This window comes from Paroedura picta, chromosome 4 (assembly GCF_049243985.1).
Source record: "Paroedura picta isolate Pp20150507F chromosome 4, Ppicta_v3.0, whole genome shotgun sequence".
NCBI classification, from domain to species: Eukaryota; Metazoa; Chordata; class Lepidosauria; order Squamata; family Gekkonidae; genus Paroedura; species Paroedura picta.
The window spans coordinates 141,533,181-141,546,797 of NC_135372.1; the positions used below are offsets into that span (position 1 = coordinate 141,533,181).

The following is a 13,617-nucleotide window of genomic DNA, read 5'->3' on the forward strand; positions in this document are numbered from 1 at the left end:
CGGGCGCGAGAGACAGACCGGCCGGGCAGGCTAGCCAGCTGCTCGCGCATGCGCGCCTCCGCTCGGCCGGGCTGGAGCTGGAAGGAGCCGCGCCGTGGCCGCCCCAGCCGTGCAAGCGGGAGGGGCGGGGCGGGGAGGGGGGGCCGGCAGGGCCTGGGACTAGGCAGGAGACACTTTGCACGCCACAAGCACCCTCCCCTTTTCGCAAGGCGGCGGTGGGACGGCTCCGCGGCCAGCGAGGGAGACGGAGGCTGCCCGGCGGAGACGCGCCCTCGCGCCCGTGCCTGGCCCGGAGGGGAGGGGAGGGGAGGGGAGGGGAGGGGGGATCCCGGCTCCCTCCCTCCCTCCCTCCCTCCCTCCTTTGCAGAGGGGTCCCCGCCGCAGCCCCCTCCGCCGCCGCCCAGCCTTTCCCCGGGGACTGTGCGGGGAGATGCAGCCCCCCCCTTCCTCGCCGCGTGACTCCGGCTGCAGCCTCGGGAGGGGGGCTCGGAGGACTGGCGGCCAAGGCAGCGGGTGGGTGATGCGCAGGGGCTTCGCTACACCGGAGGAGGGCGCGGGGCTAACTGGGGGGTCCCTAAATTATTATGGGCGGAAATGCAATTTAGAAGCACTGGCTGGGAAAAGAAAAGTCACGTTCCCTGACCGGGAATCGAACCCGGGCCGCGGCGGTGAGAGCGCCGAATCCTAACCACTAGACCACCAGGGAAGCTGGTGCTGGAGGCTACCTGCTCTGCTTATCTTCCAAACTTATTTTTTATGCTAATTCTTAACTATATTTATTCATTCATTTTTGGATCCAAGTGTTTTGCAAGCCCGCTTTGGCAGGACACGATTCCGTTCCGCGTTCCACCCTCCTGCTCGGAGAACTGAAAGAGGCGTGCGAATGCGACGGGAGCACCGGTGGATTCTCCGGTCTGGCATGACAACCACAATGGCTGGTCCCCGCGGACTTGACACGCAGAGTGTTGAGTCACCCGCTGAAGAAATTACGGCTTGTGGCTCCGGTTGCCAACTCGGGAATGGGAAACACCTGGAGATTGGGGGGGCTGGGGGGACTTTAGTGGGTGGCTATCCCATGCAGGGGTGGTCAACCTGTGGCCCTCCAGATGTCCATGGACTACAGTTCCCGTGAGCCCCTGCCAGCAAATGCTGGCAGGGGCTCATGGGAATTGTAGTCCATGGACATCTGGAGGGCCACAGGTTGACTACCCCCATAGAGTCCATCCTCCAAAGCAGTCCCCCCCCCCCATAACACATCTCTGCTGCCTGGAGATCAGGTGGAACCTCCAGCCACCACCTGGAGGTGGCAACAAGGTAAAGACAGGGATTCTCCAAACAACTCTACCTAGAAATAAAATACAGGAGGACATCCTTCTTCTGCTACAAATTCAGCAATGGCGGTTTGCCTTGAGCCATTCTCGGGAGCGCGGTTTAGAAATCCAAGTGATGATGGTGGTGGTGGTTTTACTTTGCCTTCCTGAAGCTGGTGCAAAAAGCAGGTTGCCCTCAAATTAGGCATTACTATATTAGCTCCATGATTATTATACAGGACATTATGTTGTTGTTGTTGTTATGTGCGAAGTCGTGTCCGACCCATCGCGACCCCATGGACAATGATCCTCCAGGCCTTCCTGTCCTCTACCATTCCCCGGAGTCCATTTAAGTTTGCACCGACTGCTTCAGGGACTCCATCCAGCCACCTCATTCTCTCTCGTCCCTTTACAGGACATTATAGCAACACTATAAATCATATATATTATGTATAATCCAGCATTACTATACTCACCCCATGAAATACAGTAAATTAGATCAATGATATATTAATTTATTTTTAGATTTTTAGCCCGCCTTTCCCCAAAGGCTCAGGGTGGATTACAAAAATTAGAGATACAGTTAAACATTTATAATTTTGTATTAATTGTATTATGTTTTATTGTGCTTTTATTGTTTTAGGGGATTGGTTTTTATGTGACCCGCCTCGAGCCTCCAGGGGGAGGTGGGATATATAAATTTAATCATCATCATCATCATCATCATCATCTCAACATTAAAAGCCTGAAAAAGAAGAGTTGTTTTTTTATGCCCCGCTTTATTCTCAAAGAGACTTACAGCCGCCTTCCCTTTCCTCTCCCCGCAACAGACACCCTATGAGGTAGGTGAGGCTGAGAGAGCTCTAGAAGAACTGTAACTGGTCCAAGATCACAGAGTCACAGAATCATAGAGTTGGAAGGGGCCATACAGGCCATCTAGTCCAACCTCCTGCACAACGCAGGATCAGCCCAAAAGGTTACCCAACTGGCTGCATGTGGAGGAGTGGGAAATCCAACCCGGTTCTTCAGATTAGACTCTGCTGCTCAACCACTTTATAAAATAACATGATAAAATTATAAAATATATTGTAAAATACAATAAAAGCCATATCTAAATATACGATTTTCATTCAATTTGCCCAATTTAGCCTCCTGTCTGGGGAAAGAGGATCAGGCAGTATACATAATAGGACATATTATGTATAATTAGGCATTAATATATTTAGAATGGGATTATGTATAATTAGGCATTAATATATTTAGAATGGGGTTTCATGCAATGGAAATGCAGTTTAGAATGAGGTTTCAATGCAAGATCCAATAAGAGTAGCAACGGTCGTTAGCATTTCTGTAAAGTTGTTTTTTTTTAATGCTCCAAGTGTCCACAAGCAAAATCAAACCCGGCACGCCAGTTTAGAAGTCCGCACTCCTAACCACTACACCAGGGGTAGTCAAACTGCGGCCCTCCAGATGTCCATGGACTACAATTCCCAGGAGCCCCCTGCCAGCATTTGCTGGCAGGGGGCTCTTGGGAATTGTAGTCCATGGACATCTGGAGGGCCGCAGTTTGACTACCCCTGCACTACACCAAACTGGCCCCTCTTCTGCATCTTTAAATGCTGCCAAGTTTTAACCACTACCCCATGCTTGATACTTGCGAGGGTTCCCTCTTCCTGTCACATGACTTCCACTTCCTTCTCAGTCAGGTGTGTCAAGCTCAAAGACTGCTATCACCACCCTTTTTGGCAACCATTTGTGATGAGACTTAACTTTCTGATCTTCTTCACACCTCAACCACCCTCCCCCCACTGTTCCAGTTTTACGGACAGGAACGTACCAAACTGTAGCCCACGTCCAATAAAATAATACCACTCAAGGAATGATTCAGACCTCCGTCTATCAGGAATCTGACAGGTAGGGCCAAATGTCTGGGAGTGACTCAGTCCGTGCAAATATGCGGGAGGATAAATCCTTCCACCCATGCTATACCCAGGAGGGATTCTTGCAGGTGCAGCTGCATGACTGTCTCTGCTCTTTTCTAATAAAGCAAATTTCCATGTTTTCTGCAAGCCACGGTTTTCTTCCTTCATTCCTTCCATGCCTATTTATTGTCTCCGTTTTAGAAAAATGTATATCTCTTTTTGTCATCGATCCAGGCTGCCTTGGCATACTAGGAATCTTCCTAGGTTGGATCTAATCAGGAAAGCGCATTCACAGGAAGGCAGAGAAACCCTGGAAGAGGCGAGGCCAGAGCTGACCGTAGCGTACGTGCTACTAATCTGAATTAATCCACTTAGGAGGGCCATCTCGCTGGAATATGAGAACAGCCTTCAGGGGACGTCGGAGATGTGAATTTAGCATAGTTGAGCTAGGAACTTCCTGGAATTTTTCAAATAACCTCACAGGCTTCTGCAGTCAGCAACTATCTGGCTAACCTGGCGTGGTACCTTTTAGACTGGAGTTCTTCTCCAGTAGGTAGTGGGCAATTGGCTCAGATGAGCCAGGTGGGCTGACAAGACGCGGAGCTGCAGCTGGAGGCTGAGCAGAAGAAGGAGGAGCTTCTGCAACCACTTTGGAACCTAAGCCCTGGTTTGTCTGCAGCTCCACTGCCTTCAACTGGCCAGAGCTCTCTGCCTGTTGAACATCTGGCTGGGCTAAGCTCTCATCCAGCCAAGGCTTGGGTGAAGCTGGGAGCTCCTGGCAAGGAGTCCTCACTAACAGGACCTGGGCTCACAGCCCTTTTCCACGTGCAGCCAGCTGGGTTACCTTCGGCACATTGCAATTGTGCATTGTTTTAAGGTTTTGGACTGTTCCAGTGGTTTGGACATGTAGGATCCCCTGAAATATTTCTCAGGCTTCAAGGAGCTCTGGAACTGGGCCAGATATGTCAGCTGGCCACACCTTTCTGCCACACCCAAGGAAGGGAAAGGAGGCAGCTTTGTCAGGAGGCATCCAACCGCCACCCCATTGCCCAGGCACCGTAACCTCCCAAGAACTCCACCCTCAGGTCAATGGAAGAAGCCAGCTCCCAGCTTTCACGGCAATGTCAGGAACAGCTTGTGGCCAATTCCATTAAGGCAGGATAGAGGGGGAAGGCCAGGGAGCCGCTAGGGAGCACTCAGAGCCCCCAGACTCCAGGGAGCCCTGGTTGGAGCTGCAATTTAACCGCTCTTTCCAGCACCACCAGCAGACTAAAGTTCTATTTTCTTTTTTTCCATTCTAGTCTGCCTGCGGAACAGTTTTGTTACACAACCCGGCATTTGTGCACCCAAGCGGGAGCCGATGGAGGGGGCTGCCAGGAGGACCAGCAGAGCTGCATGAGTGGAAGCTACAGAAGCAAAACTCCCACACAGGGACATCTTGTACCAGGACTCCAGGCAGGAGAGAGGAGAGGCAGGTTGGCCAGCTTGCAGATACAAAGCCAAAACTGAAGCTAGGAGGTTTTGAAAATGTTCCTAGACTGAAGGGAGCCTCCCAGCACAACTCCAAAAAGAGGAAGGGCAGAGGAGAGGAGAGGAAGCTACATTTGGAATCGCAGACTTCGCTTTGTGAAGAGTTCTGTGGGATTGGAAAGCTTGCTAGTGTTATGCTACAATGTGTGTTTTCTCCAATCTCAAATATTGGAAGGTGAATGGGGAAGATGGAGTGTGCTAGTTTTGTTTAGAGTGTGCTAGTTTGGTTTGCAAGGCCAACAAACTGGTCAGTCCTAGAGAACAGCCCTGACTGCTCCTTAGAAGGCCAGATCCTGAAGATGAAACTCAAATACTTTGGCCACCTCATGAGAAGGAAGGACTCCCTGGAGAAGAGCCTAATGCTGGGAGCGATCGAGGGCAAAATAAACTGGTCCATCTTCAGAAGGCACAAGTGTCATGTTTTCGTAGTGTGCTCATTTCTTCTTTCTCGTCAATGCTGTATCTATGCGCCACACTCCCCCACCCCTTTTGATAATGGCGATTCTTTCTCCTGAGCCATTCTTCTTTCACCTCCAACTCTACCCCCTCTGCTGCTTGGTCAGCCCCCAGCTTCGACTTCCTCCTTTCCCGTTCGTGGCCTGGAAGAGGCAACCATTTCTAAAGTCTGGATACCTGGTGTAGGTCAAGTTGCAGCAGATGCACCCAACCGACGGGTCTGTCTCTTCTGGAGCCATGTACAAGGCTCCAGAAGCTCCAGGAGCTCCATTTGGACTTCTTTTCGAAATCCGGGAAAGAGTTGGCGTGACTCAAGGGCTCTCGGTGGATTGGCGAGAGAAAAGGAAAAGACCAGTTGTTTTGCTTTTCCAAAAGGAATGTTTTATTGACAAAGTTTTCCCCAATAGTCACCAGTACAGGAGAGTACAGTACAATCTCTTTCTCTCTCTCCCAACAGTTTCTCGTCCCAATGGCACTGTTCCCTCCCTTTCCAACACTGATGACTATCTTATTCCCTCAACCCCACGCAAAAAAAACCCCTAAGCCCAGGCAAAGGACCCTCACAACCCCTGATAAATCCCACCTCTGGCTGCTGTGCTAGAGTTGCATCCTCATGCTGAAGTTTTTCATCCACCCATCATCATTTAAGCATCAAAACTCGCTTTTCTCCAAAGATCGGGGAGGGGGGGGGTCCCTGAAAGCCGTCTGAAGGGAGGGACAATGGCCTTGAAACTGCTTCAGCTGATATGTCTGTGGGACGCTGCAGCTACCCCTTGGGCCTCTAAGGCACCTGAAAGGTCGGGAGAAATGACGGGAGAGGCGCTTCCACCACGTTACTAAGGTCGGGACAACGGAATGCGCGCTCCTGAGCCCGGCAGGGGGAATGCCAGTAACGGAGACCACTGCAAACTAAAAGCATTAAAAGGTGGCCGGGCCACAAATCAATTCTATCAGGCTCCCGGTGGAAGAGTGGATCCAAGAGGAAAAGAGAGGTGGGATCTTGCTCCAAATGAGGGACGTGCCCTGCTGCCCATGTCTGTTGCTAATCAGAGTGCGAATCGGCAGCGCCTGAAGGGATGGGCGGAGATGCAAGTTCCACGCACTTGGGAGAGAGAGAGAAAGAGAGACAGATGGAGCAGGCGTGTGCATGGCTAATGTGGACACGGGACCCGGCACATCTGCATGCGGTTGCTACAGCTGGATGCGGAGCTCCAGTGCTTCGACCCCACCCCCACCCCCCTGCCACGAAATTTCTTCACGCTTCGGAGATATAAAAAGATTATAAACAAGTAAAGCAGGTGGTGATGTAAGGCTTGCGTTGTCAGCTTCAGCATCTGAAAAGTAGATTTGCCAACCCTCCCCCCACCCCACCCCCCACCCACCCCACGCAAAAAATATAACGATGCTAAAAGCTGGTATGTCGGGAAGTCCCACTGCATTCCAAAAAAATAATGGCAATAATAAAGATTCTGAGATTCGTTAAAGCTAGAGAAATCGATGTCGCGAAGGCTTTAGGCCGTTGCTCGACCGACGGTTCCTTTCCCGGAAGCCCCGGGAGGAAATGTATTTCTTCGACCCACCCCCGTCCCCATCCCCAGTTAAACCAGGAACTGTGGAAACCTCTGTAGCTTTCCTGGATGCTTCCCGATGGGAGGAGCCGCTAACAGCGGAGAGCCCGTTAGCTACCCAGTACGGGGCCCAAAAGCTGAGCCCCTGCACCTCTTAGGCACCTCCTGTATTCCACGGCTATGCTGTTTATACTGCCTAAAGAAACCAAATTTGGCCTGGCCTGTGGAGGGGGTGGGGAAGGGGGTGGGGAAGGAAGTGAAGCAGGCCTCTGAGGCCACCACATGTCAAATCCCCACAATGCTGTGCTGCTATGTTTAGGAGAGCTGCCCGGCAGTGCGTTCGACCCAGAACCCCTTTAGTGTCAAATATATAGTGTACGAAACACACTGGGGCGTGCGCTTTATTGGACCTGAAGAATCGGCAGCAAGGAAATGTCTGCGTAAGATGGATGGATCTCTCTCTTCCGAGGGAGACCGGGAGAACTGCTTTTTTTGTTTTGTTTTTGTCTCACATGTTGAGAAGAGCAAAGGAGGGTCACGGGGCACCAAGGGGCAGGAGCCTTAGAAAGGTGCGTTGTCCTGGGGGGGGTTGTCGCCGGAGGCCGATGGGGAGTGTAGCTCATCGGCACTGTTCTCTCTGCTGCCCACCACTTTGGACTGCGGACAAAAAAAAGGTGGGGAGGTGGAGAGGAAGATGAGAGAAGGAGGAGAGAAGCTATTTGTTTATCCACAAAATTATCTGCAGCCTTTCCGTGTGGTTCGAAGCTGGTTACAATCATTGTTTGCTTGTTAGATTTGTATACCACCGCTCCCAGCAAGCTGGCTCGCGGCGGTTAACAATAAAACATCGTATAACAATTTAAGCATATAACAATTTAAACAAATAATAATAATAAGAAGAAGAGTTGGTTTTTATATGCCGCTTTTCCCTACCCGAAGGAGGCTCAAAGTGGCTTACAATCACCTTCCCATTCCTCTCCCCACAACAGTGAGGCTGAGAAAGCGCTGATATCACTGCTTAGTCAGAACAGTTTTATCAGGTCTGTGACTAGCCCAAGGTCACCCAGTTGGTTGCATGTGGGGGAGCGCAGAATCAAACCTAGCATGCCAGATTAGGAGTCCGCACTCCTAACCACGACGCCAAACAAATAAAACATCATATAACAATTTAAAACACCCCCCCCAATATACAAATCTACCAATACAACAATTTAAACGCCCCATAAAACAATCACAATACTCCCAAATATTACAATTACAATGAAGATGGCGAATATAAAACCCCCTTTCCCAATGGCTCATAGCTGTAGTCCTGGGCCATGGGTTCAAAACATTTCTGGATTGAAAATGTAACATGGCAAACCCCAAATCTCCCTGCCCTCCCTGCCCCTTTGAATCACAGAATCTGTAGCAGACCCCCACAATAATACCATTCTCATTTCCTACTCCTTTTATATTTACCCAAATACACTCAACTGAACTTTCATGCTCTGGTACCTTAAAAGCACCTACAGAAGATATCCACAAAGGGCCCCTCCTCACCTCTTAAAGCAGGGGCAGTCAAATTGCGGCCCTCCAGATGTCCATGGACTACAATTCCCACGAGCCCCTGCCAGCAAATGCTGGCAGGGGCTTGTGGGAATTGTAGTCCATGGACATCTGGAGGGCCACAGTTTGACTACCCCTGTCTTAAAGGAACCTAGCTTAGTCCTTCTCGACTTTTTTACTGTTGTGAAACCCCCAAAATGTGATCATGCAGAACATGTTTGGGAAGCATAACTGTGGAAACGCCCACCCAGGGGCCCTTCCCTTCCCAGCCCCTCCAGGCCATTTTGGAAGGGGGGGGCAGGTCAACATGACCATATATGGTCATATGACCCGATCAATGTTTAATACATTTTAAAAAATATATCAAAAATGAATTAATCCAGCCATTTGGGAAACCCTTTCAGTGGGTTCTAGCTCAGTGGTTCTCAACCAGGGGGTCGGGACCCCTTTGGGGGTCGAATGACCCTTTCACAGGGGTTGCAGCAGGGCAAGCAGCTTGGCCGGGGGGGGGGGGGCGTCCACACAACAGCCTTGCGGTATAGATCGAGATAGAGCGTTGGTCTATCTGGAGCAGTGGAAAAGCACGAGATTGGCATGGTGGAACATGATGCAGAGCTGAACTGAGAAACCCCAGGAAAAAAAAACAATTTATATACAGTCATGAACAAGGGATCTTCACACCATTGGTCAGATTGGATTTAATTTCTGTGAAAGAGCAACTTGCATACTTTTCTGGTTGGGGGTCCCCACAACAGGAGGAACTGTATTAAAGGGTCGCGGCACTAGGAAGGTTGAGAACCAGTGGTCTAGCGTAGGGGTAGTCAAACCTGTGGTCCTCCAGATGTTTGTGGACTACAATTCCCATGAGCCCCTGTCAGCAAATGCTGGCAGGGGCTCATGGGGATTGTAGTCCACGGACATCTGGAGGACCACAGGTTGACTACCCCTAGTCTAGCAGAAGGGCACATCCCCTCCCAGCAGATAGCTTACCTTAATGGTTCCAACACGGTCTTCGAAAGACTTGAAAGTCGCAGAGTTCCTTTTTTAAAGGAGAGATAAATGTCACAGGTCAAGACCAGAGAGATCACAAGGAGCAGCAGCAGGACAGATTTTTGTCTACGAATTCCGTTCAGGGAACAGACTTGTGACAAAATCGCATGAGCCGAGTGTCTGAAAGCAAAGCCTAACCACAACTGCAAGCAGTTCCTGCTTCTCTCTCTCTCTCTCTCTCTCTCTCTCTCTCTCTCTCTCTCTCTCTCTCTCTCTCACACACACCCCGTTCAGAGAACATGCAAAATCCCAGCCAAAAGAAGCTTGCCAAAACTGTGGCTATTTAAGAGGATGGCTAAAAAGAAAAAGAACACACACGGCACACACAAAAATACAACTGTTAGGCACCCTAAGGTTGAGCAACAAAATATATTCAAATTAAAATACAAATATTTACTATTAAATGCACATTAAGAAGACTGAAAACAACATTAAAACATAAAAATCCAAGTCGGTGTGCATGGCTTTTATGTCTTAGTCATTTTTAATCTTCTTAAAGTGCAATCAATAATGAATATTTGTGTTTTAATATATTTTGTTGCTCAGGTTCCTGACTTGTTTTCTCAGGTTGGGTTTTGATTCCCTGTTTGATTTTCATTAAACAAAAAAAAATACCACCCAAAACCCCAAAACTGTAAGCAGCAGCTGATCCAACAGGTAAAAGTCAACCAAGCTGGTCGGTTGGTTTTTCAAGTTAAACCAATAGAGGTTGAAGGAGCTGGTGGCTGAACGGAGAGGCTAGTTCAAGTTCAAGCAGTTGAGATCCCAGTTCTAGAGATGAACTTTGAACTGCTCAACCCAAACATTACTATTATTTATTAGATTTTTATACCACCCCTCCCAGCCAGCAGGCTCAGGGCAGCTTCACAATATAAAATGCAATAATTTAAAACATTGTTCATAGCAATAAAATATATATATTTGCAATAAAATATAAGAACCTAATTTAAAACCTGTCCTGTGTCTCTCCACCCCTCAAACATCCTTTGCTTAATATCTGGAGTGCAGTATAAAATACAGCAGGCGGCCATGGGAGAGGGAGGCCGGCTTCCTTCCGCTGTGGTCTCGGCCATGTATATGCCAGGTGGAAGAATGCCGTCTGCAAGCCTTGCGGAACTCTGACGGTTTTATCAGGGCCCAGATCTCTGCTGGGAACTCGTTCCAACCAGGTTGGGACCAGCACCAAAAAGGCCCTGGCTCTGGTTGAGACATCCCCGTTAAGGGATGCGGAAGTCATCAGAAAGATTTGCAGAAAAGATCCAGGTGCGTCGCCAGGTTGGTCTGAAGCAACAGGGGGGAAAGTTGAGTTCCACGGCACCTTTAAGGCCAACCGAGGTTAATTGTGGATCTAATCTTTCGTGTGCATGCACATTTCTTTGGCTACGTGGTACAAATAATGGAAGAATAATGGAAGTATATATGCAAAATCTTATACCCAGAATTAAACTTCGTTGGTCTTAAAAGGTGCCACTGAACTCAAACCATGTTCTGCTGGAAGATGCACACAAAACTTTATGCCCAGAATTAAACTTTGTTGGTCAAAGGTGCCACTGGACTCGAATGGCACAAAACTGATCTGAAATGCACAGCTGCCAGCTGCCAGGGGAAAGAAGCCAGCTGCATGCCCAGGTCAGTTCTGCCGGGCTTGCCGTTAGCCGCTCCCTCAAGGAGGGGGCGGCTGTTCGTCCTGAGCAGGCAGCTCTGCCTGGGCCACCGCTGGAGCCACACCCAGGTACGGCATGCTGACCTTTGGGGAAAGCGTCTGGATTCTTTAATGCTATGCGAGTCTAGATTAGGTGAAGAGTTGGTTTTAACAAAGTGTTCGAAATAGTTGTGCACCATCCTCAACCTGCTTCCTCCAGGGCATTTTGAGGCCCAAAGTGTAGCTGCTACAATATAGAAATAATAGGGGAGGGAGGAAGAGATAGGGCAGACAGATGAGGGAGGGAGGATGGATAGATGGAGAGGGAGGGATGGGGAGGGAGGATGGATGGATGGATGGAGAGGGAGGGAGGGAGGGAGGATGGAGAGGGAGGGAGGGAGGATGGATGGAGAGGGAGGGATGGGGAGGATGGAGAGGGAAGGATGGAGAGGGAGGGAGGATGGATGGATGGATGGAGAGGGCGGGCGGGCGGGCGGGAGGCAGGAAGGGAGGGAGGATGGATGGATGGAGAGGGAGGGATGGGGAGGATGGGGAGGGAGGGATGGGGAGGGAGGGAGGATGGATGGAGAGGGCGGGCGGGCGGGAGGCAGGAAGAGAGGAAGGGAGGGAGGGAGGATGGATGGATGGAGAGGGAGGGAGGGAGGGAGGATGGATGGATGGATGGAGAGGGAGGGATGGGGAGGATGGAGAGGGAGGGATGGGGAGGGAGGGAGAGAGGGAGGATGGATGGATGGAGAGGGCGGGCGGGAGGCAGGAAGAGAGGGAGGGAGGGAGGGAGGATGGAGAGGGAGGATGGATACTGGACGAACAGACAGATGATAAGAAGATGGAAGATGGATGAAGGATACATGACAGACAGACAGACAGACAGGCCAGATAAAGGCACCTTATATTGCTCCAGTGATGCATTACAGACAGATCTTTCCACCTGAAAGGTTTTATGGCTTACACATACAAGGTGTCTTTATTCAAAGCTGCAGTCTTAATGTGATGCTCATTTCCAACATGTGACACTTGTTTCCCCAGGACCCAGCGGTCCCTCCAGGCACTGTTCTCTTGGGCTAGATCTGGTAGGGTGACAAAAGCCAGCCTCTAACACAGTCATTCTCGGGGGTTACTCCACAGCCCTGGAGGTGTCCCTCCATTTGGGGGATTTAACAAATAACCCGCCCTGGTCCATATAGGGAAGGGCGGGTTATAAGAATAAAGTTTAATTCAATTTGCTAATGTCACCAGATTCTAAACCCAAATCTTTGGCAGACCTTTTTAGGAAAATTAAAATTCCTGTTAATAAGTTTGGCAAAACTGAAGTATTCGCTTAGGCAAATTCACAAAAACCAAGAAAAGACAGTGGAAGTTTGCCTGTCGTCTTGAATACTCTTTTTTTTTGAAGAAAAAAAAAACTTGAACAAAATTTCATTTCAGTCCCCATTTTTCTTCTGCACCTTCCCCACAGCAGACCCAGAGTTATGTGGTTTTGGCTACATTACCTCATGGCCGGCATACTTATCGAGTGGCGGATGGAGTAGCTGCTACACGGAAGCATTAATAGAGGAGGAGGAAAAGTTAAAAGCAGTTTTAGAACACACACACACACACATACACGCACACGCACACAAGAAAGCATCAGATCAGGTCATTCTTGGGACCATTCCCATCACCACCAAGCAATTCCCAGAAAGCTCCCCACATGTAGGGCTGAAGGGGGGCAGGGGCTACAACCCACATCTTACACCCTGCTGGAAAGGGGGTACAAAATGTGGGCTCACAGATCTTATTCTTTTGATCTTAACTTCCTGATTTGGGGGGGGGGGGGTTTAACACAGAATGTAGGGACCCAAATCTTACCTGTCTGTTCTTACATCCCACTTTGAACCAGCGCTTGAAAGTGTGTGGCTGAAGCAACATTTTAGGGATGAAGTCCCCACCTACACCATCACTGAGGTTTCCCATCCACAAAACAGGGGTAGGCGAAGCCTTAGCGACTGCATTTGCTGGCAGGGGCTCATGGGGATTGTAGTCCATGGACATCTGGAGGGCCGCAGTGTGACTACCCCTGCTATAGAGGAAGGAGCCCAGTCCTTCTTGAGCTTTTGGGCACCTTTGGAACTCTGATATATCATGGCAGGCGCCGTCACAAAATGGCTGCTGGAAGAGGTGGAGCCAGCCACAAAATGGCTCCCGCAGCGTACTTTCACCCGCACCATGAAGACCCTTTCCCCCTGGGGTGGCAGCTGCTGTCAAGCCGACAGAGAGCCAATCAAATCTCCAATAGCCAGTCAGAAGCCTTGCTGGGCAAAAACCCAGCTCACTTGAAGGATGCTGGGGGAGGTATCCACCGACAGTATGGAGCCAGCAGGGTTACCTTAAGTTCCATATATTCAAGATCCTTTAATAACACTAAGGAACAGACGGGTCCCTGCCCCAAGAAGCCTACAGCCGGAGTCTCCACACGATAGTATATTCACGGGTGGCATGGAGGGCCTTCATTTAAGGCCGTCTTCCAAACCCAGAGTCTCAGAACCCAGCTGCTCACTGAAGTGGGAAAGACTGAGCTGACCTCTTGCAGA

At 49.9% G+C, this 13,617-nt stretch overlaps 2 protein-coding genes, 1 long non-coding RNA gene and 1 other non-coding gene across 24 annotated transcripts in view; 1 reads left to right on the forward strand and 3 right to left on the reverse strand.

Annotated features, from left to right (window-relative positions):
* Positions 1-68: 68 nt before the first annotated feature.
* Positions 69-5,167, forward strand: LOC143836529 (uncharacterized). 2 transcript variants are annotated; one of them, XR_013230641.1, is made up of 4 exons: positions 69-513; positions 1,954-2,152; positions 3,467-3,574; positions 4,534-5,167. It is a non-coding gene; the product is annotated as an uncharacterized LOC143836529 (long non-coding RNA). The 2 variants fall into 2 exon arrangements; XR_013230642.1 differs by lacking the exon at positions 69-513 and adding an exon at positions 1,168-1,314.
* TRNAE-CUC (transfer RNA glutamic acid (anticodon CUC)) lies at positions 635-706 on the reverse strand. The gene has a single exon. It is a non-coding gene; the product is annotated as a tRNA-Glu (tRNA).
* A 406-nt stretch (positions 5,168-5,573) lies between the features above and the next one.
* Positions 5,574-13,617, reverse strand: part of TPD52L2 (TPD52 like 2) — a 38,858-nt gene continuing 30,814 nt past the window's right edge. For 16 of the 20 annotated variants that reach the window (XM_077335926.1, XM_077335923.1, XM_077335915.1 and 13 more), the window contains 3 exons: positions 12,538-12,579; positions 9,325-9,373; positions 5,574-7,443 (listed from right to left, as the gene is read on the reverse strand). In XM_077335926.1, coding sequence (XP_077192041.1) covers positions 7,348-7,443; positions 9,325-9,373; positions 12,538-12,579 — 187 coding nt within the window. In that variant the 3' untranslated portion in view covers positions 5,574-7,347. The remainder of the gene's footprint in view (positions 7,444-9,324; positions 9,374-12,537; positions 12,580-13,617) is intronic. The other 4 variants (XM_077335925.1, XM_077335924.1, XM_077335908.1 and 1 more) reach the window with 1 other exon arrangement.
* On the reverse strand, positions 9,380-11,934 carry LOC143836527 (uncharacterized; the record flags this gene model as incomplete). The annotated part of the gene is made up of 1 exon (XM_077335933.1): positions 9,380-11,934. A coding segment is annotated over one exon (1,026 nt), but the record flags the coding sequence as incomplete, so codon positions are not given.